The 26,756-nt window shown below is 44.7% G+C and overlaps 1 protein-coding gene across 3 annotated transcripts in view; it reads right to left on the reverse strand.

Annotated features, from left to right (window-relative positions):
• The window catches only part of mapta (microtubule-associated protein tau a), a 70,805-nt gene that overhangs the window by 33,045 nt on the left and 11,004 nt on the right, over positions 1-26,756 (reverse strand). For all 3 annotated transcript variants that reach the window (XM_063221553.1, XM_063221555.1, XM_063221554.1), the window contains exons 2-11: positions 16,138-16,350; positions 8,422-8,559; positions 7,800-7,886; positions 7,275-7,361; positions 6,435-6,539; positions 5,583-5,666; positions 4,862-4,945; positions 4,579-4,686; positions 3,902-4,018; positions 2,858-2,887 (exon numbers count right to left, since the gene is read on the reverse strand). In XM_063221553.1, coding sequence (XP_063077623.1) covers positions 2,858-2,887; positions 3,902-4,018; positions 4,579-4,686; positions 4,862-4,945; positions 5,583-5,666; positions 6,435-6,539; positions 7,275-7,361; positions 7,800-7,886; positions 8,422-8,559; positions 16,138-16,333 — 1,036 coding nt within the window. In that variant the 5' untranslated portion in view covers positions 16,334-16,350. The remainder of the gene's footprint in view (positions 1-2,857; positions 2,888-3,901; positions 4,019-4,578; positions 4,687-4,861; positions 4,946-5,582; positions 5,667-6,434; positions 6,540-7,274; positions 7,362-7,799; positions 7,887-8,421; positions 8,560-16,137; positions 16,351-26,756) is intronic.

Genomic DNA, 26,756 nt, shown 5'->3' on the forward strand with positions numbered 1-26,756 from the left:
CACGCAAGCACACAAGTGTATTTAGACTAAGACAGTAGTAATCCCCTCCACAATGGTGCTATGACACACAAACTCACACAAACAGTGCTTGCATGCACAGTGACATGCAAACGGGAGTTATGGTGGAAACATGGCCAGCAAAATACTGGATTGAATCCTCAAACTCAAAATAAATAAACACATAAACAAACAAACAAACAAATAAATAAATAAGGGGGCTGCAAGACCAGGACAAGACGAGAATAAAATCTGACGATCTGATGATGAGAGAACCAGGCAGAGAAAAAAACGCAGCGGAAAAAAGAAGAAAAAAAAGCAATTTGGCCTTTGCCATAACCCTGCACTGATTTCCAGGGTGCAGATTAAATAGAGCAGTTCAAGATAAAGAGGAGAGTGCTTCATAGCTAGCTTAGCATCGGGCCGGCCAGCATTGTAACAAAAACAAGTGTGGTGGTGAAGAAGAAGAAGAAGAAGAGGAAAAAATTATAAACGGGACACAGCTAGGCTGTTTGACGAGAGAGGACGGGAGGTGGGGCGGAGGGAGGGACGGGCGGAAGTAAGGAGGAAGAGAGGGAGGAGTGGATGAGTAGATCGGAGGAGGAGGGAGGGAATAAGGAAGGAAGGAAGTAGGAAGAGAGGGCGAAGAGGGTGGGTGGCAGGCTTGACGGGCGGGAGAGGGCGGAGGTAGGTGGGTGGGTGGGGATTGAGCGAAAAGGCGTTTGGTTTGGTGACGAGCGTTTTAACACAACAACAGACCTTTGAACTGGGCAACGGGGACGTATGATTTTCTGGCGGGAGAGCCATGCGACAAAGCTCTTCTCAGGAGAGGAGATGCCGATCCGGACCCACAACCAGATCCTGTGTCTTGGCTCTCAAGGCTCCTCCAGCCATCCCTCTGGCCAACAGGCCTTCTGTCCATTTCCCAGTCACCCAGAGTATCTGATTGCATGGCTGAACCATCAAAGCCTTCTCCATCATCACTATCCACCACCTCCCCACCATCATCATTATCTCCACCCTCATCATGATGCTGGTACTGGGAACCGTTCAGCTGGGCCCGGATGATCTCCGCTCTCTCCGCGGCGGACACCAGGGAGGGGGAGCCGGGGGGGTACTCTGGGGTGGGAGGCGGAGATGGGAAACTGCTGGGTTCAAATCCCTGCAGCTGTTCCCCCCAGGGAGCCGCGGCGTTCCCGCCGGAGCTGGGAGCCTCGGAAGGACTTACGTGAGGATTAGGCACTGATCTCCGCTCACTGTCTGAGGAGACCTGACATGCCCCATATGGCGGCGCCGTCGGTGGTGCTGTCACTCCACCCTGCTGCGTCTCCTCCTCTTCCTCCTCCTCCTCTTGCTCCTCGTGAGCAAACAGCCTTCGATCAGCATCAGCAACACCGCCGGGAGGGGTGGCAGCAGCAGCGGCGGCAGTAGAGGCGATGATGATGGGAGCAGACGGCAAGGTAGTAGAAGACGTTCCCCCTAGAAGATCCTCTACTTGCAACTGAGTCTCTCCGACGGAGGTCAGGTCCTCCAGGGCAGAGCTGCGGACGAGGAAGGCAGAGGGCGGTTCACCCTCCAGGGACAGGCTTCGGGCACGGTCTGGGCTCATGGAGTGCGGGCGATGCAGGGGGTGATGAGGGTGAGCAGACGCGCTTCTTAGGATGTCCACTTCATCATTCTCTTCAGCGTGTTCTTCATCGTGGCTGGAAAAACGTTCCGGACCACCACCACCACCGGGAGTCAGGCCCCATACGCGTCCCAATTCAGGAGCGGAGGAGTGGGACACGGCGGTCGGCCTCACCCCCCCTGCTCCCCCTGCTCCCCCAGCTTCCTGTCCTCCACCTCCTACTCCTCCTCCTCCTTGGGGACCGCTTGAGGAAGAGTCTGTTTCTGTGACTGTGTGCCTCCCTCCTTCTTGTTCTCGTTCTCCAGCCAAGTCTGTCATCTCTGTGTGACTCTGCACTCCTCCTCCTGCTCCTCTCTCTTCAGCTCCGGATCTACTAATAACCATTGTTGGGCTCCCTCCAGAATGGAGTCCCAGGCCACTGGGATCCTCTGGGTGTTCTCGAAAAGGGTAGAATCATTGTGAAACTCTTATCGGGTTTGTTATTATTATTATTATTATGATTATCATGATTATTACAACAGTGAATCTTCATAGTTGAAGAAGAGCAGCTGTAAGTGCAAGATTTTGAATTTGGTCAGGAGTTTAAAACTTGTTGTTGAGAAGCAGACACTCCTGACTGTTGTATAAAATGCTTGATTGTTTTATGTTTTTTTAGTAAACAGGAAATGACATGGGAGACATCCTAACTAGCATTGAAGACGTGGTTGCTGATTGAAAAGAACGTCCAGAAGAAGGAAAATAAGGAGATAGGAGGAGGACATAGTCCCCTAAACAGAACGAAGGCCCAAACGGAAAGAAAGTACCAATGCAGCGCAATGACTTGCTGGCATCAAGATCATAATCATAATCAAACCAAAGGTGTCAATACGTAACTGCATGAATACCAGGAAATATTCAACTGAGGGAATGAAAAGAAAATTAGAAGAGATAAAAACTCATTGGAGAACAAACCAAATGGATCCATGTTTCTTGACGTAATGACATGACATGAACACATGATGCACGCACATGATGAATGATGATGAGGGGGTGGATGACATTGCAATATGATAAGGGCAACCAAGGAGGCATGTTGTGTGCTGTGAAATTACTGAGAAAAAAGCCCATATTATTGTGCTTGAAACATACAGTAATGTAGTTTGACCCACAAACGTGTTGTTAATATATTGATTCTGACTGAAGTGAATGTGTGCAGTGTTTTAGAGAAGTGAATTCATCATATACTTTATTTACCTGTTGGAGAAGCCATATTGTCTCCGCCTGCTGCAGAAAACAAACAAACAAAAAACAAAGGCAATATGTTAAAAAAAAGTATGGTGCAGACAACAGTAATGAGGAAAGCAGGGAGGGGTTGGGTTGCATGAAAAAATGAGCAAATATTAGCTACGCATACTCCATACCACTGTCTATGCAAAGCACAGAGTGTTCTTCAACACACACAAGCAAACAAACACACAGTAGAAGCCAAGCAAATAAAAAATGTGTATTATCAAACATTGCGAACCACTCTGTGATTGGCTGAGAGCCAAGAGAAAGGAGCAGGAATGTTGTTGTTTCTGGATTCACTGCTTCCTGATCATAGTACAGCTATCATAGATTGTCTAATGGACTACATGTATCCTTGACGCAATTATGAGGTAGTAGTAGAGATACGTAATGAATGCTGAGATTAACTTTGTTTATTGCAAAGGAAAGAACTGACACTCGTATAAATTCTCGGAAGAAATATTTCATTGGTGCTGGCATTTCGGTGAAGTATTTCTTTGGTAACTGGCAGTGCTGTGGTATCATAAAGTGAACAGCCTTTGGTAGCATAACATGAAAATCAATGGTGAGAGAGAATTTTCGATAACAAAACCTGAAACAAAAATTATTCAAAAATAAGTTCAGAAGATGGAGTTAGCCCGTTAAACACATAAATCCTTAGCGTCATTACAATGTTAAACATAACAAATAAGGAATAAAAGCATAAAATATCAAGGTCGTGTAAAATATGGCCAGAGGGGTAAGGATCGTAAAGGAGATCTGGCCCTGACTGTGCTGGGATCAGTGCCAGACCTCTTAGGATGAGCTGCGAGGTAAGCAAAAAGTCACCACACACACGCACGCACGCACGCACGCACGCACGCACACACACACACACACACACACACACACACCACTATTGCTGTCTCTATCGCTACCTCTATCTTGTCAGCATTTCACTCAAGTGTTTCTGGCCCAAGCAAAGCATAGGGGAGGCAACACTGCAGTGTTTTTATTTCAGCTAATTCATACCGCACTCCTCCTCCTGGACAGAGGGGGCGATCACAGCTTCAGTGAGCTCAGACACTGACACCTGTACGTCTTCTTCACATTCTGCTGCCCCTGCTGCTACAAGCTCCTGGGAGTCCACTGTGAAAGAAATGCTTCATTAGATGAGAGAAAGCGGTGTGTGTCGGTGTGTCTGTGTGCGTGTGTGTGTTTGCGTGTGTGCGTGCGTGTGCATCTGTGTGTCTGTTACATGAGTTATGAAGATGTGTAATGCACTGCACACGTGCACAGGGAGTTTAGGCTAGATGCTAAAAGGGAACTCCTGTATGCCACGAGGTAGCCTATAGCGATATAAGCAGCAGACCAAAACAAAGCCAATTTGGAACAACACCCTTAGAATAAACTGAAAGCGAAACTGAAAGAGCGGTTAGTATCGGCGGAGGGGATGGGAGACATTCAAAGGGAAAAGCATACAATTCAAAAGCAAACCACAAAGCTGTTTGGAACTCAAATGGCACACATTACACAAAGAAACATACAGTAGGTTCAAATTAAACTTCAAAGTTCAACAAAACAAAACAAGTTTACTCTATAAGGCACACTGCAAATATAAGCGGGGATCTCATATGTACAGGAATAGAAGGTCAAGCAAGCCATTCTCAAGTCAGCTATAGAGAAAGGTTTGGTATGGACAATCGTACCCGATTCCCCATCCTCGGTAGAGTGGAGGCTCTGAACCTCGGCAATGCCAGATGGACATGCCAGACTTTCATCCGCCGGCTCATCCTCGGCTTGCTCTAGATTCTCTGCTTTTAAAAATAAACCAATGTAATTACCAATGAAACAGTCAATGGAATAATAAAATAGTCACGCAAAGAGTAAGACTAACTACTGTATGATCCATGTTGCAAAGTGCTAAAAAGATACATTAATGTGGTGAGAAATTATGATTGTGATCCATACAGGTAAGGCAGGCAACCGTACCAAGTTCCCCCTCCACGCCAGAGATGGCGCTGTCTGCCCCAATGGGCTCAGGTGGTGGTGCTAGTTCTTCTGTGCTGGTTTCCACTGAGGGACAAAATGTTTTAGTTTGATAATTAATGTGTAAGTCAACAAGGAAGGATGGTTATGTAACTTCTAACAGCCAAATGAAATGCTTCATTTCAAATTCATAAAACGTTGTCATTCATTTCACTACAGGTCAAAGCATTCAGCTGAAATGAATCCATAGTAGCATAGCCGCACTATGGGGACAAAACAACAGAAAGAAACACACTAACACACCAGAAGCACACTGTCGTACTGGACCCTGTTTCTCAAGTGAATCATTGCTAACCAGTTAGCAACTTGGTAGGTTGCCAATGGGAAATTGCATTGTAGAAAATTAAGTTGCTAAATTATTTAGTAATGATGCCGCTGTCAAGAAATGCACATCTGCAAAACAAACAATTTAACAACAAACAATTCCCATATTGCCAATGCATTACGAGTCCAGCAAGCAGCTCACATTAATCCAAAGGGTAACAAAATCAACTATAAACATGCCAGTAAAGGCTACTGATCTAAGTCAAAATGCAGAGTATTTTTCAGCAAAGCAATATAAAAAACAAAAAACAAAAGACCTCATTGCGAGGAGGGCCTATGTAGAAGTGAAGCCACAGCCAAGGCTAAAAGCCAATCCAAACTCAAGTTTGGACAATCGTACCAAGTTCCCCCTCCACGCCAGAGATGGCGCTGTCTGCCCCAATGGGCTCAGGTGGTGGTGCTAGTTCTTCTGTGCTGAATTCCGCTGGGGGACAAAATGTTTTAGTTTGATGATTAATGTGTAAGTCAACAAGGAAGGTTATGTAACTTCTAACATTTCAAATTTATAAAACATCATTCATTTCACTACAAATCAAAGCATTCAGCTGAAATGAATCCATAGTAGCATAGCCGCACTATGGGGACAAAACAACAGAAAGAAACACACTAACACACCAGAAGCACACTGTCGTACTGGACCCTGTTTCTCAAGTGAATCATTGCTAACCAGTTAGCAACTTGGTAGGTTGCCAATGGGAAATTCCATTGCAGAAAATTAAGTTGCTAACTTGTGCCACTTTTCCACTGCCGGTTTTCTGATAGGCCTACAGCTCGATTTAGCATGACTCGGGCGCCACTTTTTGCTTTTCGAATAGACATGACACAGCTCAATCGTATAGCAAAAAGTGGTGGCCGAGTCGCGCTGTGTCGAGCTGTAGGCCAACGAGGAAACGGGCAGTGGAAAGAGGCATACCGGTAAGTTAGCAATGACGCTATCAAGAAACGCACATCTGCAAAACAAACAAATTAACAACAAAAAATTCCCATATTGCAAATACATTATGAGTCCAGCAAGCCGCTCACATTAATCCATAGTGTAACAAAATCTATAAACATACCAGTATGGGCTACTGATCTAAGTCAAAGTGCAGAGTATTTTCCAGCAAAGCAATATAAAAAACAGAAGACCTCATTGCGAGGAGGGTCTATTTAAAAGTCAAGGTGCAGCCAAGGCAAGTTTGGACACTCGTACCAGATTCACCCTCCACACCAAAGATAGCGCTGTCAGCCTCAGTGGGCTGAGGTGGTGGTGCTAGTTCTTCTTCTTGAACATCCTCGCTGATTTCTGGGCTTTCTTCTACGGAGTACATGATGTTTTAGTTTGATGATGAGGAAGGGTGTTCATGGAACTTCTAACAATCGAACTAAATGTTTAATTTTCAACTTCATTCATTTGAACTACAAATAAAACCATTAATCTGAAACGAATCCAGCCTGTGCACAGTCTATGCACTGTGAGGAGAAGGCAACAGAAACATACACCAACACAGCAGAAACACACTGTGGTGCATTGCAGCAAGGGGCAAAGAGTAGCCAAGTCTACTATAAACCGAGGTGTCAAAAGTAAAAGTAAAAGTAAAAAAAGAAGAAGCACAGTTTTCCTTCAACACAAGTCACTTATTTGAGTGACCAGTAGACCCATGTACTTGTCTTACAATCATCTAACTCTGCACAAGTTGGATCAATGTTTGGGTGGGTCCTTGTTAGGTTTTCAGTGTATTTCAGTAACGACACAGTCTATCCATCTCATTAAGTACAAGGGAGGAAATGGTGTAACATGCCATGAGCTAATGTTGTAATTACACCACAAAAGTACTTTTACTTTACTTTTGACACCTCTGACTATAAACATCCCATTTCCATACAGATAGATCTACAGTCTGGCGTAGTCAAAACACAGAACACAGCAACATCAAACAAAAGACTTCACTGCAAGGAAAAGGCCTCACTGCCTACATAAAAGTCAAGCTCAAGCCGAGGCTATAGAGGCAACCATACAACTTATCAACACTACCACATTCTCCCTCCATACCAGAGATGGCGCTGTCAGCCACAGTGGGCTGAGGTGGTGGTGCTAGCTCCTCTCCTTGAGCATCCTCGCTGGTTTCTGGGCTTTCTTCTACGGAGTACATGATGTTTTAGTTTGATGATGAGGAAGGGTGTTCATGTGTAAATGTTTAATTTTCAACTTCATTCATTTTTAACTGCGAATCAAAGCATTCATCTGAAACGAATTCATAGCAGCCTGTGCACAGTCTATATGCACTATGAGGAGAAGGCAACAGAAACATACACCAACACAGCAGAAACACAGTGGTGCATGTACATTCCAGCAAGCGGCAAAGGGTAGCGAACTCTATTATAAACATACCATTTCCACACAGATAGATCTAGTGTGGCGTAGTCAAAACACAGAACACTGTCCAGTAAAGCAACATCAAACAAAAGACTTCACTGCAAGGAAAAGGCCTCACTGCCTACATAAAAGTCAAGCTCAAGCCGAGGCTATAGAGGCAACCATACAACTTATCAACACTACCACATTCTTCCTCCATACCAGAGATGCCGCTGTCAGCCACAGTGAGCTGAGGTGGTGGTGCTAGCTCCTCTCCTTGAGCATCCTCGCTGGTAACCGGACTTTCTTCTAAAGGGGTACATGTTTTACTTTGATAATTGATACGTTTATGAAGAAGAAAGTAATGTGACATCTAAGAAGCTTCTCTTATATAAACGATTTGGCATTCATTCCCTCAGAAAAAGTAGCATACTTTTTTAAAAGAAAATGAAAGCAAATCCTAATGCAGTCTGTGCATTATGGGGACAGTGCAGTTGAAACACATACTAATATAGAAGTACACTGAGGTTAAGAAACAAACAAGCAAAAAACAAATACTGTAAATAAAAAGGGGAGGGGGATGGTAATAATGACCACAAATGAGCAAGACTATAGCTCAACAAGCCCATACACGCAGTTTCAAAAAGGTGTGGGGTGAATCATTTACAATGACACCAGTACATCTCTATACACATTTATCTTTTGTTCAGTAAAACTACAGGGTCATTTTCAAACAAAAAGCAATATCAAACAAAACAGCCTCATCTGCCAGGCAAGCCTACTGTACTGTAGGCCTACAGTAAATGCCAAGCTGTTGCCAAGGCAAAAAGGTAGGTGTCATTACCAGTGGACACCTCCTGGCCAGAGGGGGCGCTGTGGGTTTCCTTTAGCTCAGGCTCAGCCACAGCCTCAGTCTCAGCCTCAGCCACAGACACAGCGGTTCCATCCTTTCTCTCCTCTGACACGGCCTCCTCAGACTCCGCTGTAATCCAGCCAACCAGTCGATGTTAGAGACAAACAGAGGGCATGTAATGGACTAGATTTGAGATAGACTCCGTGTGAGGAAATTAGACAGCCTTGGATGATAAGACGGCCATTTTACAAACGTTTATTGGCCCATAATACCACATTACAGCCTGATGACCTAAAGTACCTGCTATAATGAGATGTTGGGCGGAGGAAACAAGGCTTATTAGATTACTTCCGGATGACTAGAATGCTTCAAACACAAAACTCCCTTGGGAGTGAAAGTGACTTGGACGGGCCTCTTGTGTAAGCCATCGCTATAAGACTCTCCTGCAATAGGCTTATGTAACATGCTGCCTGCCGGCCTTGCCTCCCTGTGTCATCGTGACCTCATTCCCTTCCCTTGCCTCCACTGGCTACCGTGAGAGGCTGGCAGCAGTGTCCACACGCAGCAGCAGGACATGACCGTGCCTCACCACTCCCAGAATAACATCACCGTGCTTCATTTGTAAACACTGATGGTGGACTGCCGTGTGAGTTAACTAGAGCCATCCAAACAGGGACTTAGCTAAGACGCTAAGATAAGCCCAGAGGAGTTTGTAAACATACATAGTTAACCTTTGACTCTTTTCACAGCCTTGTACAATATCTGTTTAAACGATTATGGTTCTTAATGGAGCTAAATCCATCAAGTGATTGTGGTTTCCAGTTAAAATGGTCCGAAGCTATTGGATAAGACGGGACACATTTTGGGCTGGGCCAAAGAATAACTTTTTTTTCATATTTTCTGGTTTCAGAACTCCTCTATGGCTATGCATAGTGCATCTTTGCAAGGGCTGACCATGCAACAATAGAGAGAGAATGAGATCATAGGCTTGAGAAACAATGACATTTTTTAATATACATGTTTTTTTTTTTTGAAGAAGAAGAAGAATAGTTGAAAGTAATGGAATAAAAATGTGTCTAACACCTTTAGCTGACACATGCTTTCATACAACACAATCTCTCCATTCAAAAAACTTGTGGCTTAAGAAATATAGCCTACTCTATTATGGTACTTTCACAGATTACCAGTGAAATCCATTTACGTAGGCTACTGTATTTATATCTATGCACACCAACCAGGACTTGCTCAACTCCACTTCACTACATTACATCAACTTTAACACAAACATCAATACACAACACAAGCTCACTAGCTAACGCTCCTAGCCTAGCCTAGCCACTACTAGCTCCTCTAGTCTACTCCTTAGCATACTCACTGTCGTCTGAGATGTCCACACACATGCCGTTCTCTTCAGGAGGCGTGAGAGGGTCGTTTTGGGCAGCGGGCGGTGTGCGCTGATGGAGGTGGAGGGTGAGAGAGAGGGCGAAGGGGCTGAACGAGTGCACTAGCGAGGGCTGTAGACTGGGGAACGCTAGGCTACGCACTACCAGGGGCCACAGGGGCGATCGAGAGAGAGAGACAGAGAGAGGGAAAAATAGAGAGATGTAGAGATGGTGGTGTTTGTTGGGGGCGAGGGTGGGGTTGGGGGGGATGAGACAAAGAGTGTTAGTGGTGGTGTTATTGTGGTGAGTGAGGGTGGTGCTTGAGAGGGGGTGGTTACAACAGACTGGTGTGGTGGTGGTGTTGGTGGTGGATGTTTTTTTTTTTGGTGGTGGGTTTGTTGGGTCGTGGGGATGAAAGCGTGTTAATGGTGATATTATTGTGGGGGGGGGTGGAGTTGTGGCATGGGCTTGTTGTAAGGGGGGGCATAATAGCAAGCAAGAGAGTGGTGTTGTGGTGGTACAGTGTTGTGTGGGTGTGTGTTTGTTGTGTGTGTGTGTGTGTGTGTGTGTGTGTGTGTGTGTGTGTGTGTGTGTGTGTGTGTGTGTGTGTGTGTGTGTGTGTGTGTGTGTGTGTGTGTGTGTGTGTGTGTGTGTGTGTGACAACGGCAGGAGAGTGTTTGTGTGGGGATGGGGGTTGGAGCTGTTGGTTTTTGTGTGTATGTGTGTGTGTGTGTGTGGGGGGGTGCCACAGTAGCAACAGAGTGGCGTTGTTCTTCATGAGGGTTGTGTGTGGGGTGGGGGGTAGTTGTGTGTATGTGTGCATGCATCTATATGTGTGTGTGTGTGTGTGCGCGTGTGCGTATATGCATCTGTATGTGTGTGTTTCCTTTCATTTACATTTGTTAACTTTGTGAAGCACATTGAGTTGCACCTGTGTATGAAATGCGCTATATAAATAAACTTGCCTTGCCTTGCCTTGCCTTGCCTTGTGTGTGTGTGTGTGTGTGTGTGTGTGTGTGTGTGTGTGTGTGTGTGTGTGGTGTGTGTGTGTGTGTGTGTGTGTGTGTGTGTGTGTGTGTGTGTGTGTGTGTGTGTGTGTGTGTGTGTGTGTGTGTAACAGAGGGAAGAGAGTGGTAGTGTGGGGATGAGGGTTGGTACTGTGGGGTGTGTGTGTGGAGGGGGATGTGACAGAGCAGCACCAGAGTGGCATTGGGGGGCTGGTTCTGTGTGTGTGTGTGTGTGTGTGTGTGTGTGTGTGTGTGTGTGTGTGTGTGTGTGTGTGTGTGTGTGTGTGTGTGTGTGTGTGTGTGTGTGTGTGTGTGTGTGTGTGTGTGTGTGTGTGTGTGTGTGTGTGTGTGTGTGTGTGTGTGTGTGTGTGTGTGGTGTGGTGGTGTGGTGGTGTGTGTGTGTGTGTGCGTGTGTGTGTGTGTGTGTGTGTGTGTGTGTGTGTGTGTGTGTGTGTGTGTGTGTGTGTGTGTGTGTGTGTGTGTGTGTGTGTGTGTGTGTGCGTGTGCGTGTGTGGTGCGGGGGCTGTGTGTGTGGTGCGGGGGCTGTGTGTGTGTGTATGTGTGTGTGGTGCAGGGGCTGTGTGTGTGTGTGTGTGTGTGTGTGTGTGTGTGTGTGTGTGTGTGTGTGTGTGGTGGTCTAGGCAGGAGAGAGGTCATGGAGGGATGAAGAGACAGCATTATGGCACTTGGGTCTCTCTGCATGCCAATGGGCGCGAGACAACGGCCGCCATTGTTGCGGACTTGGCACGGCGTCCGGGGTTCACTCTCGCTCTGCCACTCAGTACCACAACTCTGCACCCCCAGCCCCAGCCCCTGTCTTCCCATTTCCATCCCACATCCTCCTACTACACACACAACGTGTGTGTGTGTGTGTGTGTGTGCGCGCCCGCATGTGTGCATGTATGTCACACATGCATACATGCGCGTGCACACACACACAAACACTCTCTCTCTCTCTAACACACACACACACACACACACACACACACACACACACACACACACACACACACACACACACACACACACACACACACACACACACACACACACACACACACACACACACACACACACACACACACACACAGCATTTCCTTCACCCAACTCCCAATCCCCCTCAAAACCCCCGTCTTCCTATTCCATAAAACATCTATCCACCCACACCCTATTCATTGCCACCCTCTCCACTAACTCCCAATTCTCCTCCTTCCAGTCTCAAAACACCCCAAGAGAGTGCAAGTCTCAATAGAAGAACCCCACCCAGCCACCCAGCCACCCACTCATCTGCACCCACACAAAGACTGCTTTGGGGCTATTTTTAATAGCAAAACTTACTTGCCATTTCCTCTCTGCTCATATTTGGGGAAAACCCTCTCACACTGGACATTCTAAGACCCTCTCATGGGATGTTATGTTGCTATTAGTCAAACATTCTAGAATACCGACATTCCAGAAGCAAAATGGCCTCCTTTGGGAAGGTATTTGTTAGTTAGTGGTGTGAATGAATAATTTTGACATCCTACAGTAGGAGCTGCCATGATAATCTGTTGGAGATAAAACTGCATGACAGCCGACCCACACGAAATATCTGTGAGCTCCATTGGCGTCTGTGAATATTTCTGCAGAACAAAACCATTCCAAACACTGAAGTCAGAAACACTGACCAATATAATATAAATGCTAAAATAATTGCTAAATAAACTACCGGTAAAACTGAGTACAATTTATCTGAAAAATTGTGCAGGTAAATGGCTAATACAAGACTGACAGAGGTCCACAAACTTAAAATCCTTTAATTTTATATGCGCTCCATGGAAAAACAGGTCTTCTCAGATTCAATACAAACACTGAGTGACTAAATTCACACCTGGCCTATCTGGCCTGGCATTGAAGGAGCACTGTCTAGGATGGTAGCCAGAGTTGGTATTTCAACTATGCTACTCATTGAAACTATGCTGTCTACTGCCAAATTTCATCTTCTCATAAATATTTACTAAATAATGAACTAACATTTACTACTGTAATACAGTACGTTGTGCAGCTAAAATGTCTGGAAATGGAGAAGATCGCTCTTTTCATGTATGAAAACTGCAAATTTCCCAGTTTTACTGAATACTTAGGATTTGATGGTGATGCCAAGTATTCATGAAAAAGGTAACATTTGTGAATGGGCATCACAAATTCTAGAAACTATGAAAAATATTACAGAGTGCACCTTTAAAACTGAGTATAGAGTATGTTCATCAAAATGTGTAGAATTACCAGTGACTCCACAGGATTAACACAGCAAGTCTCAGCAAGTTTGATCCCAGCAGCGGCGGTCAGCCGTGTATTATCACACTTGCAGTAATATCTCTGAGTGAGCACTACAGTAGATGTCTGAGACGGCTAATCTGGCTGGCCTGTGTGTACCTCATTATCCTCCGCCAGTGTTCTACACACTCTGAAGGACATGCCGAGAAGAAAAAAGAGAGTCGGAGAGTCTTCAGACTCTAACATCTCTGAAGGAGTGAGTCTTTTCAAAAGAAAGCTGAGTACAAAAGTGGCCGGGTGGCTGAAAGGAACAGAGACATAGTAACAGCTCTGTCCCTGTCCCCCTCCCCCATCCTGTCCTGTATTCCGTCAATTCCCTGGGCCTGTGCTCTTTACAGCCAACTATTGACCAAAAAAAGAAAAAAAGGAAAGAAAAAAAGTCATTTCAAACGATTTAATGGTTTGCACACAGGGCCCAGCAGTCTATTGAAGTGACCGTATAGCATCTCTGAAAGATCGCCTTGTTTCACAGAGATGAATTGGTACCATGAGTGTGCTTGGGGTTGGAGGGATGGAATCCCGGCCCCAACCACCAGCCAAATGCTGGTGGGTAACAGATAAAGATAAAGATGTGTCAGATGTTTAAGTCAAATTAGGATTTTATACCACATAGCTGGTGAATTTGAGCGTTTATTTGTTAGTGTCTGGTAAAGGCTCAAAATCGAAAGCAAGTGCAGCATGGATGCCTTCGTTTTAAATTGCGTTACAGGTGCATAAGACAAGCCACAGACTCCAACCAAGATGCAGTATAGAATCGCATGCCCAGTGTGAGCCTGAGGTCCATGTGAGGAATGGACAGGGGTGGAAGGATGGTTTAATCGCCTCCTAATTTTCTTAAAGGCTTTTAGATGGGTGCTGAATCCCATAGCCCCCATGATTTAAATACATTTAAGAGGCTAAGGACTCCTGGACTTTGACTGATTTATTTGGGTAAGTAAATAAGTCAAAAGTGGCAAGTGTTGTCTTTCACCACCCAGCAGCTGCAGACTGCTTGAAGTCGATGCTTTAGCGTGTTTTTGTGCACTCAGATTTTGAATGGGCCTGAATGGAACGCATGAGTTCAAATAAGCCGGGCCACGCGGGAGAGATACAGGGATGACACAGATGCCTGGATTACAGCGTGCACTGCACTGCAGGAGCACAGCTGCAAAGCTGGGATTGAGCATGGCACAGCCGAGTCACGCATGTTGCATTTGCTTTATGTAAAAGAGATTAAAATGATAACGTCACACCGATTTTTCTCACGAGGGACAGTAAGAGCCACAAACCAGAGAAATGGACAGAGGAACCAGGAAATAATCAATAAAATCATAAATTGTAATTTATAATACACAACATACACATTCAAATGATTCAAGTGTGTTTCCCATGAATGTACAAGGGAGGAATATGTACAACATCTCAAGTATTCATGATGGGATGAACCTCCCCCACCCCAATTCAAATTGAGAACGGGGGGAAGGGACCCAACACTAAAGTCAATAAAACATGGGCAACAAGAATAATAACATCAGAACAATTACAATAGGGTCCTCCGCACCGCCGGTGCTCGGGCCCTAAAAATAATCACAGATTAAAATGTTCACGTTGTGTATCCCATTCATGTGATTACATGTGAAGCCTCTATTACATCTCAAATATTCCAAATGGTAGGAGCCTCATTCACCCCACAATACACCGGAAAACTAGGAAAATAGGGAAGGAAACGGAACTAGTCGATACAAATAATCAACACACATTAAAATGTTTATGAGGTGTGCCCCATACAATGTGGTGAGTGTACAAGTATTCCTGGTATAAACCCGGTATAAATCTGGTATATTCTTGTTATAAACATATAAACTAATTTTGCTCCACATCAAAACTGAGAAAGGAAGGGGAGGAACCAGAGTCAATAAAAGTAATAAACAAGGTTATCAATGAGGACACACATTTAACAGTTCATGGTGTATGAACCATATACACTGGCATTGTTGTGATTGGTATGATTGTCTCCGACACGTAAAACCAAGTCTCCAGATACTGTGACATACTGTAATACCAATAGCATGTAGAGTCATTCACCCCCACCGCAGTATCACCATCTAAGAACAACAAACTCATTTCACTGTTTATGCTGTGTGTCTTATATACATTGACATGGCTATGATTTGTTTCCACCATGTAAAACCAAATGTTACCAACAGAAGGAGGACCCATTCACCCCCACCACGGCATCAGCACCTAGCAGCAGCATATGAGCACTTGCTCACAGGAATGCATGGAAATCAAGGGGTTAATTGGACCAGATGATGCCCATCTGCTCGTGTTGAGAGCCGTGAAATCTAACACACTCATAAATCATCTGATATGTCCGTCAGTGATCCGGTGATACATAGCCTACATGGACTTCATTATTACTGTTTCAGTCCATTCAGTCGCCTGAGCATTTTCTAAAACAATCTCCATAATTTACTGTATGTAAATTAACTTCATGTAGTGGAATGCCTTGCCAAAGATTGCTGATGCAACCATCAGAATCATCAGCATTTATTTATTTCACATGTCCATCACAACTGTGTGATACATTAACTAATTTGTGGCCAATCAGACACTGAGATTCATTCTAGACCCATCTTCCACTTTCAGTAAAAACATGATGTGTAATAGTACCATACGGACCATACGGAGCACTGGTAAGGCAGCTAACTAAGCCGCAAGCTGAATCATCAGCATGTTTACTTGTGATGCAAGTCAGCACTGCTGTGCTCACAGCAGGGTCCTAAGGTCATCCGTGTGACCAGAATTTGTTTTACCTTAGCATGGTCTCTAAATTTAGTGTTAATCTATCCCAGGGCGTTTCAGTGGGGAAGAGAAAATAGCGGCGGTGGTCTTCTTTTGTGGTGGACCCCTCCCCCAAAGCCCTTCTTTTTTTTCTCCATGCTCGGGGATAAATCCAAGCTCGCACTCCATTGGCTGAGGCCTACTTAAAGGGCTTCCCCACGACACGGCAGCATGCTCACCTTTCATTGGACAGTCCCCTGGTCCCATGTGGCCGACGGCGACCCCGTTCTCCTTGTGGACCTGGTTGCCATGGTGATGGTCGTTGATGGTCATGCCGGCCAGGGAGGTTGCCATGGCGTCTGAGGAGTGGTAGTGAAGCCCGTCGCCGTGGCTGTTCGGCGAGGAACTCAGCAGGTCCTGGTGTTGAGGCTCCATAGCGATTCCACTAAAGGCTAGAGGTGGATGGAGAGAGAGAGAGAGAGAGAGAGAGAGAGAGAGAGAGAGAGAGAGAGAGAGAGAGAGAGAGAGAGAGAGAGAGAGAGAGAGAGAGAGAGAGAGAATGAATGAATGAATGATGGAGAGAAAACACATGACATGCAGAGAAAAATGGAGAAAAGAAACGAAACAGAGAAAGAAACAGAGAGACTGTCAGAAGAAAAAAAGAGACCTCCGCCCGGTAGAACAAAAGGGTTTTTTAAAAAAAGAGGCTGACATTGTTCTGGCAGCTAGAGGAATCACACAAAACAAAACAATGCCTCTTCCCCCTCCATCGAACATAAAAGAACAACCATTAGCAAAGAGAGGACATGCTGTGTTATTAAAAAGGCTAACGACGAGTTCAATTCTATCACACTGCAAACTAATGACAAGACTACCAATAACAACACCCCACACTATAACCTTACAAAACAACCAATGAATTCAAGACAGAACAAGTATGGTAAGCGAAAAAAAAAAAAAAAAAAGCCATTCAACACGAGGATGGGTTGTTCACAGAAACTTACTCCAGCCTCAACAGGAGATCCATAAAGCAGGTGTATGATAATCAAAGAAAACACTTCACCCTACAGCCTTCTGCCAGACGCCTGTCTATCAACATTAAATCATTCACTTTAGGATTTAAAAAAAAACCCCGGATATCCCCTTCTCAACGTCTCGTCTGTCTGTTCGCCTGTCCGTCCCGTGGCTAAATGTAAACAGGAACGACACACCGGTGAGAAGCTGTTTTATTTATACTACCTAACATGAGCATCGGGCATTAAGTTACAGCCACGTGGAGCAAAAATAGTCTCTGCACACCACTGACTCTCTCCCTCTGTCTCTCTCTCTGGCTTGCAGTCCCATGACCATGCACTCTGGAGTAGGTAGGTAGTACTAGTCACACTGAATAGAAGTAGGTTGTCACACTAACATGGGCTCTTTAGTAATACATTATGACTTGCTCATTTCCATTCTGATAACAACAGAATCTTTTTGAGACCTCGTAACTACTTCGTAGTCACCCCCCCCATTTCTTCAAGGCTGGATGGGTTATCCTGTTGGAGCCGGAACATACATAGGTCTTACACTGACAAAGCTCCTGCGTGTGGAGACCACATTATGCCATTACATGTACCCCAAGGGTACCAGAAGCACTAAGCAATCATTTTTGCCACACAATGGGGGTGGTGCCATTACGTTACATAACGTTGCATGTGCAAAATCATGATTGCAAACGTGCATCCACCTCAGCCAAAGAATTCAAAGTGAAACTAGAGAAATGATTTGGAACTTGTCAGAGTCAAATTTCAGTTCCGTTCCGTTGAACTTTGCACTATGCGAAATTCTCCAGACCTTCTTGCCTGTTCTAAATTCAACTCAACTCAAAATCAAGAACATTTTAGGTCAGATTTCAGTTCAGGTGTGAATATTGTTTGCACACAGTCCTAGTGAAGTTTAGTCCTCATAAATGAAGCTATTTGACACAATTGGCCCTGTCAGTCAAGCGTTGACCTGTCCCCTAGATCATTAGCACTGCATAAATATGGACCCAGACCAGAGATGCGTACGTGTGTGTGTGTGTGTGTGTGTGTGTGTGTGTGTGTGTGTGTGTGTGTGTGTGTGTGTCTGTGTGTCTGTGTCTGTGTCTGTGTGTGTGTCTGTGTCTGTGTCTGTTTGTGTGTACTCTGTATAGCCTACTGTATGTGTACAGTATGTCTCTCTCTTTTGCTCTCTCTCTCTCTCTCTCTCTCTCTCTCTCTCTCTCTCTCTCTCTCTCTCTCTCTCTCTCTCTCTCTCTCTCTCTCTCTCTTTGCGTTTACAGTTTTTCTTGATTGCTTCCACACAATTTCTGGAACTTCACACACAATTCTCGGAACTTCTCACCCATTTCCCAACTCCCCTAACCAATGTCACTGAACACTAAACACAATTCCTTCTTTACACTCATATTTCACTTTTAAAACACACTCTTTTCAAACCACTACACACAATTATCTGGATTACACACAATATTCATGAAGGATATCCCTGGTTGCCGCATTGAACACACTGTCATTCAAATTTAAAAAATCAACCGCCATACTATGTTCACTTCCTCATCACATGGGCTCTCCTCATACCGGTTTACAATCTGAAATCATCACCCCATAAGAACACACATTGCATGTGATATTGATGAAAACATGAGTGGATGCAGTGAGAAAACACATTTGTTTAATTTTTGATCTCCAAAATATGTTATACAGGAGATCACTTTCATGTGGTTACCCAATATTTTACAATAAATTAGTGATTTTTTTTTCAAATGTCAGAAAAATATGTAAAATATACACACATCTGTGTACTCCAAGTCTAAAAATAATATTTCAGTATTTTACTGCAGAAAAATACCCTCTTTAATAAGAACACTGAAGAAAATAAGTTTATACTGTGTGTCAAGTTGAGTATAGAGTTTTACCGTGTGCATATTACTGTTCAATGGTTCACATAAGAGTGTATTGCAATGACTGCTTGTGTGTGTCATTTGAGAACAAAATGACCTTTTTAGAAGAGAGTACATTGTTTTGAGACAAGACGTGCATTTTTCAGAGGTAGTGAAGAGTTTTGCCCGTTGTGTGTGAGGTTTGGAGATTTGTGTATAGAGTTTTGAGAATTTGAGAACTGATTCCGAAAATTGTGTGTAAGCAATCGAGAAAAACTGTGTAATTTTGTGCATGCCAAAAAGCCTTTTGCCCCTTTGCTACAGCACTGTCCCTTTAACTCAAGTCTGATAATATTAGACCGTCACTGTATGAAGGACTATCAGACACAGGGGGAGGAGAGGAGAGGAGAGGAGAGGGAGAAGAGAAGGGAAGAGAAGGGAAGAAAAGAGGAGAGAGAGGAGAGGAGAGGAGAGGAGAGGAGAGGAGAGGAGAGGAGAGGAGAGGAGAGGAAAGGAGAGGAGAGGAGAGATGAGGGAGAAGAGAAGAGAAGAGAAGAGAAGAGAAGAGAAGAGAAGAGAAGAGAAGAGAAGAGAAGAGAGGAGGAGAGAAGAGAAGAGAAGAGAAGAGAAGAGAAGAGAAGAGAAGAGAAGAGAAGAGAAGAGAGAGCGCTCTGAGTGAGTGAGTGAGTGAGTGAGTGAGTGAACTGGAGCAGAATGGGGATTGATTTAAATGCCAGAGGAGACTTACGGGAGCTTATCCCGTAACTCCTTTTTTTTCTCTCAGTTCTACATCAGCATCGGCAGTGTGGTGTGGTGTGTTGTGGTGTGCACTCCACTACATCCGCATCTTATCTTCAGAGCCAAACGTGAGTGTGTGGGGGGCCAAGAAGGTGTCCTTTTCAGCCAAAATGTTTCATGGCACTGGGGCTGTAACTAAGGGGTTCCCATGACCAAGCACTGAAGGATGATGACTAACAAACTACAAACACAACTAAACATACAATTAAGCTCTACGGCTTTCTAGTTTAATTTCCATTCTCACACAGATAGTCCGGGGGCCAAACACATAGTATGGGATAAGGAATCAGGCCAGGAATATTATTGAAGTTAGGTCTTCAAAGAGTTCGAAAAACAAAAACAAATCCTTTTCAGGAACACAAAATATCCTACCTGAATTAGTGCAATGAACTGATCACTAGCCTTCTTTTCTTTTTTCTTTTTTGTCTTCCATTCTTACGCATGACTGCACCTGCACCCGCACCTCACGTACACTTTAACCCTTTACATGCACCCCTCATGTACACTTTAACCCTTAACACGCAGCCCACACACGGGCGGAGGGATGTACACCAACACACACACACGCACACACAAACACACGCACGCACGCACGCACACACACACACACACACACACACACACACACACACACACACACACACACACACAACCACAAACACATATACTGTACATACAGTGTAACCGCACCCACCCCTGCACATTGGTGGATGGATGCACGCACACACACCTACATGAACACATGAACAAACGTATACAGCACACCATACAGTGCAACCACACAAACACCCGCACATGGGTGAATGGATGCACGCACAAACACCCACATGAGCAAATTCATACAGCACAACATACAGTGCAACCACACCCACACCCTCAGCACGGGTGCACTGATGCATACAAACACACCTACCGGTACACACACACACACACACACACACACACACACACACACACACACACACACACACACACACACACACACACACACACACACACACACACACACACACACACACACACACACACACACACACGCATGTAAACAGACACACACGCTGTGCATACAACCACACCCATACCCTGCATATGGGCAGACAGATGCATATACACACCCACAGATGGATGCACACACAAGCGTGTGCACGCCTGCACGCGTGCACACCCTCACACAGGCACACGCACGCACGCACGCACACACACACACACACACACACACACACACACACACACACACACACACACACACACACACACACACACACACACACACACACACACACACACACACACACACAACCCTTGCACCTGGAAGGATAGATGCATGCACGCAAGCAAGCAAGAATTCGCACACACATGCACACGCACACAGACACAGACACAGACACAGACACACACACACACACACACACACACACACACACACACACACACACACACACACACACACACACACACACACACACACACACACACACATACACACCCTCAGGCAATAATGTTAATTGCTCCACCTCAGTCTCTCCCAGTGAAGTGCAGTGCAGTGCAGTGCAGTACGCCGCAAACCACTTCTCTCCAAGCCTTGGCTTGCACAGCCACTTTAGTCTAGAGTTGATGAGGATGCCTTGTAAGAATGATGAGGATGCCTTGTAAGGATTATTCAGTGGGAAACATTTCCAAGGCCTTGCACAGCGTCGCCACTTCATAGTTAATGTGGCCACCTTAGAAAACCGACACCTCCCACCTGGCCAAGGCTGTCTTACCCCTACGTAATACATACTGTAATATCTTGGGATTATTTACACAACATTGTAGAAGCTAGTCTTTGCAATGATGACAGTAACTTCTCTCTCTCTCTGACAGGGGGAGCTTTATAACATCACCCAAGGCCCCTCCGGACTAAATTTTTCTGAGGCCGTTCCGTACCTGTAATGTAGCGTATGATTCAAACCGTTTATCATTTTATTAATAATTATGAGGTCCCCGTTTGGCATGTGTCCCAAGGCTTCAGCCCACCCAAGGCTCTCCTTAGCTGAACTGCACCCTTAAAGCACTTCTGTCTCTGATACCGTTTAGGCCTCCAAACTACCTACAAGGACTAAGAAATATTCCGCGGGAAACATTCCCAAGCCTAGGCTACAGTTCAGTATACTGCACTTCAAAGCCAAAGTGCATTCACTACATATTTTGTCAAAATTAAGTTTCGACTGAAAATGGCCATCATTGCACCTCCTTTATCTTGTGACAAAGCCTTATGGTCCAAATGTCTCCTGTTTTAGGGATATTGCTTTATCAGATTTGTATTAACTACTATACATGGTTTTTGTTGTTGTTTATAAACACGGTGTTGTGAGGAGGGGCAAGACACTGGCAGCCAACCATGTGAGCTAATTTTTTGAACGACAGCGGTTTCCAACAATCAGAGGTTGAGTTGTGCGCAGCCAGGGTCGGGCAGCCAGGGGAAAACAAAAATTGAGACCCATGTACTGTATATCTAACAGAATACCATGGCTTTGAAGGCCTTTTGCCAGTTTCATTACTGCTTTTTGCCTTTGTAGGACGACAGTATACGCCACAGACCATTTCTTCCCATGCCTAGGCTTGTACTGCACCGCCACTCCACTCCACAGCTGTGTCAAGTACATGGAGGTCCTCATTCCTGCACCGACTTGAGAATACCTTCCTGGGGTGGAGTCGAGTCACCCCGTCTTTCCGTCTTTCTGTCTTTTTTTCTCTCTCACCCTTCAGCCTGTTCTGTCCTTTAAAACCAACCGCTGTGGGGAATGCAGGGATGCCAGGCTGTCTGTCTGTCTGTCTGTCTGTCTGTCTGTCCTGTCAATATAACCTCCCCGTCAAGCTGAGTGACAAACTGCCCCTGGATCAATGGTTTGTTGCAGTAAATCAGTGTTAATTCAACAATTAGAGAGTACTCTGGGACCAAATACACTCTAGGAGAGATTGATAAGTGTTAATGAACTTCAAAAATAAAGTTTAATTTTACTATGGAGAGTTAGATGAAGGATTAGTGTTTGGCTAGGGCTACAGTATATTAGCAGACTATTGGTAGCAAATTTCGACAAAACGAAACGAAAAAAAAAATTATATACGTGTATATACTGTATATATTTTTAGGGCTTTTTGCCTTTATTTGATAGGACAGTTGGAGATGGTGACAGGAAGCGAGTGGGAGAGAGAGACAGGGGAGGATCTGCAAATGACCCAGGCCAGAATCGAACCCGAGTCGCCGCGTAGCAACCCAGTGCCCCACCACTAGGCCACGGCAGGGCCCAAAACAGCCCATTTTGACAGAGCACCGCTGTCAGGGATGTCGGAATGCAAGGCGATGCGTGGCAAGGCCAGGCAGAGCAAGGCAAGGACGCTCTAGGCTGCGTTTCTCCAACTCAAGCAGTGCCTGCACAGTACCTGCTGCCTGTCTGCCTGCCTGCCCTGCATTCCTTTTGGCATCCTGATTTGGACTGACATCTTCCACTTGACTTGACAGCAAATAGTGGGTGACTGGCCAAGGGGAATCGCAGGAGACTATCTGCCTTCTGAACACATTCTGCTGTGCTAAATCAACACTTAGAGAGACAAGTTTAACACTCTTCTAGTTGGTCTTACTCAACGTGTGTTGAAAAACCACGGACACTGCATGAAGCTCCTGCAACCATTGAAGGGCACCAGATCGGTGATGGCTCCTACATCACAGCAGTAGTGGTGTAACAGTCTTTGACAGCACTCATGTTTTTTGGGGGAGGACCTGAAGATGCCTGCGAGCACTGCTTGATACATCAGTACATTTTAGAGTTGCAGCACATTTTGTTTAAAGACAAGGTCTAAGACTCTACAGAAAGACCCCTGTTACACACAAACAGACTCTTGAATATCTATGATACCCTCTGTTTGTCTTGATATTTTCCCTTGCAGGTGCAGCACCTTTCGATGCCGGAGCTGAACTTATCTTTTAAAGCTTTCTTGGCTAGATTCACAGTCTCTCACAGAAACCTCTACAAAACCGCAGGAAAAGATGCTCTCAACCTTTCTGCTGAGTGTTTTTTTTGCCAGAGGCATCATGCTGGCAGACCAGACTCATCAGTGAAAAAAAGCAAGTGGGTTTCCAAATCCACCAGATTTGTTGCTGTCTTGTTTGACTGTGTTTCATTTTAAAACATAATCCTAGATGTGCACCTCAGGCAACTCTGGTTAACTCAGGCACTGGAACACAATCTCCTTAACATTTCTTAAAAGTGTAGTTGCCATGGTCCTTTTGATCGTAAAAGTCAATTGTCCATTGTCTTGTATAATATTTTGGGTGTTTTTAAATCATTTTTAATCTACATCTGGCATCACCAACGTGGTGCCCATGGGCGCCAGGTAGCCCTCCAGGAGCTTCTGGTGCCCACGAAGAATGTTACTATAATAATGGTGACTACAAGATTTTAGTCACAGTTAGTTTTTCTTAATTTAAATGTGAGATTATTTCTTTATTACCTATAAGCAGGGCTTTGAACCGGTTCAAGGAACGAAAACGAAAACCAGGAACTTTTTGTATTTTACAGGGAACAGAAACGAAACCGGAAACTTTATTATTTTTTATGTTCTGGAACGGGAACACTTATTTAAAAATAATGGTAACCAGTTAATACCGGTTAAAACCGTTCCTCAAACAAAACAAAAAATAATTATTTTCCTCCGCATGTTACAATGACGGCTGAGGTTCACCTTCTGTGTGACATCAGACATTCTCTGACTGAATGGAGAGAGAGCTGTGGATTACAAAGTCTCCACTCCACATCTTAAATAAGAGAAACCACTGTCATACTAAAGGGCAGAGTTTCCATTGCATCATTGTAAGACATTGCAGAGAAGCGTGTGTAAAGCGCACCGAGAATGTTCTACGTTATTGGGCATCCATGGCCGCTTCAAATATGCACAAACTCACAATGTCCATCATAGCGCTCCCCGTGACCCAAGTCAGCGTGGAGCGCGCATTTTCATCATTGAGGTTTATTCTCGGCTTCTCCGCTTAGGTCGTCCCTGAATGACAAAATTCTGGAGGATAAGCCTATTCTTTTCATCCGCTTGAATAAACAGTTCGGAATGTAGGCTGACTCATTTGCATTTCCGTCTTTCTTGGTTAATTAACGTCAGTTAGACCTATGGGGAATAATCAGCTGACAGGAACGAAATTAACCGTTCCGGGAACAATATTTTTTTGTTCTAACCGGTTCGGGAACGTCAATTTATTGGTGGAACTCATAACCGGAAACGTTATAATTCCGTTTCTGTTCGGAACGGAACGTTTGGAAAAAAATAACGGTTCAAAGCCCTGCCTATAAGGAATATTCCTTTAAACAAATTATCATTAAATCACAGTGTGATTTGAGAACGATGCCAAGACATTACATTACATTACATTACATTGCATTTGGCAGACGCTTTATAACCATAGCTACTTTCAAAAGAGGACATAATCAAGCCAACATCACAAGCAAATACAAAGTGCACAGGAGATATACAGAACAACAAGTGCAGTTGCAAAGAGGGGTTAGTTTTTTTTAAGAGTAAATAACGAGTACACACACACACACACACACACACACAAACTAAACTAAACTAAACATCATGTCAGGAGTCTGCCCTGGGGCAAGGCCAGCTCAAGCATTAGTTTAGTAGATTCTCTCGAAAGAGGAAGGCATCGGAAGAGAATTCTGAAAAAACAAGTATAGGGCTCGGGTAGCCCTCAGTAGCCCTTGGTAGCCCTCAGTAGCCCTCAGGCCTTGAAAAGTTGGTCTGATCTACATTATATTTCCTTGCCATTATTCATCCACCTTTTCTGAAGTTCATTTTGTGCCACATCTTCATGAGTACCTAAGATGAGTTCATGTTTCACCGACTACAATCCGTGCCACCCATGCCTGGGCAAGCACAACAATAGACCTCGACTGCGACTAGGGCACACAGCTCTGTACTGGTTTTATGTTTACAAAACAGGCAGGCTCGCTTTGCAATCGCCGCCCAGTCCTGTTTCACCAGACAACAAGGAAAGGATAGGATAACAGATGTCCACAACATTTGTGCGACTGGTCACACATTTCACAGAATTTGGGAGGCTGTGTGGTGCCCTTGTCCCCATGCCAGCATGGCTGCCGGTACGCAACAGCAGGTCTGACACACTGACTGCGGGGCTTCTCAACCACCTGCCTACAGACATCAGTATAATACAAGTAGGGAAAATGGGGCAAAAAGGCTCGTGAATGTGATTCAATGCACCTCACCAGGATCTTTGTTCTTTGTTATTTAGGTCTTATTTCTTCATCACAGTTCTTCATCACAGCACTACATCACATACATATCTGTCAACATTCATTGCATTGCATTGTCATGTGACTCTCTTGTCTACCCTTTATCTCCGCGTGTTACTGTAATGCCTGTGTATGTGTATTGGTGTAAGCTAATTGACAACTTAATTTCACTCTGGGTCTTAATAAAGTTACTCTGCTCTACTATTATGTTATACTTAAGTAAGATGCCCAATGGTCTGTTTGTTCTTGCTCAATTTTACTCACAGACTATCAACTGAGATTTACATAAAGGGCTTTCATCCTGAGGCTGAATTAATGGTTGTGTTTCAGCTTGTGAATCATTCAACATTGATAATTGAGTAAAAATTCTATGATGGTATACTTGTATACACAGGCCAATTAAACAGTTGAGGTGGATATACAAAAATAATCTGTTGCTGTAACACATCCTACTCTAGTTGCATTGATACTAAAATGCTCTGACTTCTGGCATACTATATTGACAGGAGAGGTGAGGGTTAAGGAAGCAAATGTCAGAGGAGAGGAGAGGAGAGGAGAGGAGAGGAGAGGAGAGGAGAGGAGAAGCAAATGTCAGAGAGGAGATGAGGGGGAGGAGAGTCGAGAAGAGGAAATGAGTGGAGAATGAGAGGAGAGGAGAGGAGAGGAGAGGAGAGGAGAGGAGAGGAGAGGAGAGGAGAGGAGAGTCTAAGGCAGGGAAGATCACTGGCCAGACTATTTCCTGGTGAGAGGGCCAATCACTGCTCTCTGAAGAATACTGTTTCTATATATCTATGAGAGAGAGAGAGAGAGAGAGAGAGAGAGAGAGAGAGAGAGAGAGAGAGAGAGAGAGAGA

The sequence above is a fragment of the Engraulis encrasicolus genome, chromosome 17 (assembly GCF_034702125.1).
Source record: "Engraulis encrasicolus isolate BLACKSEA-1 chromosome 17, IST_EnEncr_1.0, whole genome shotgun sequence".
NCBI lineage: Eukaryota > Metazoa > Chordata > Actinopteri > Clupeiformes > Engraulidae > Engraulis > Engraulis encrasicolus.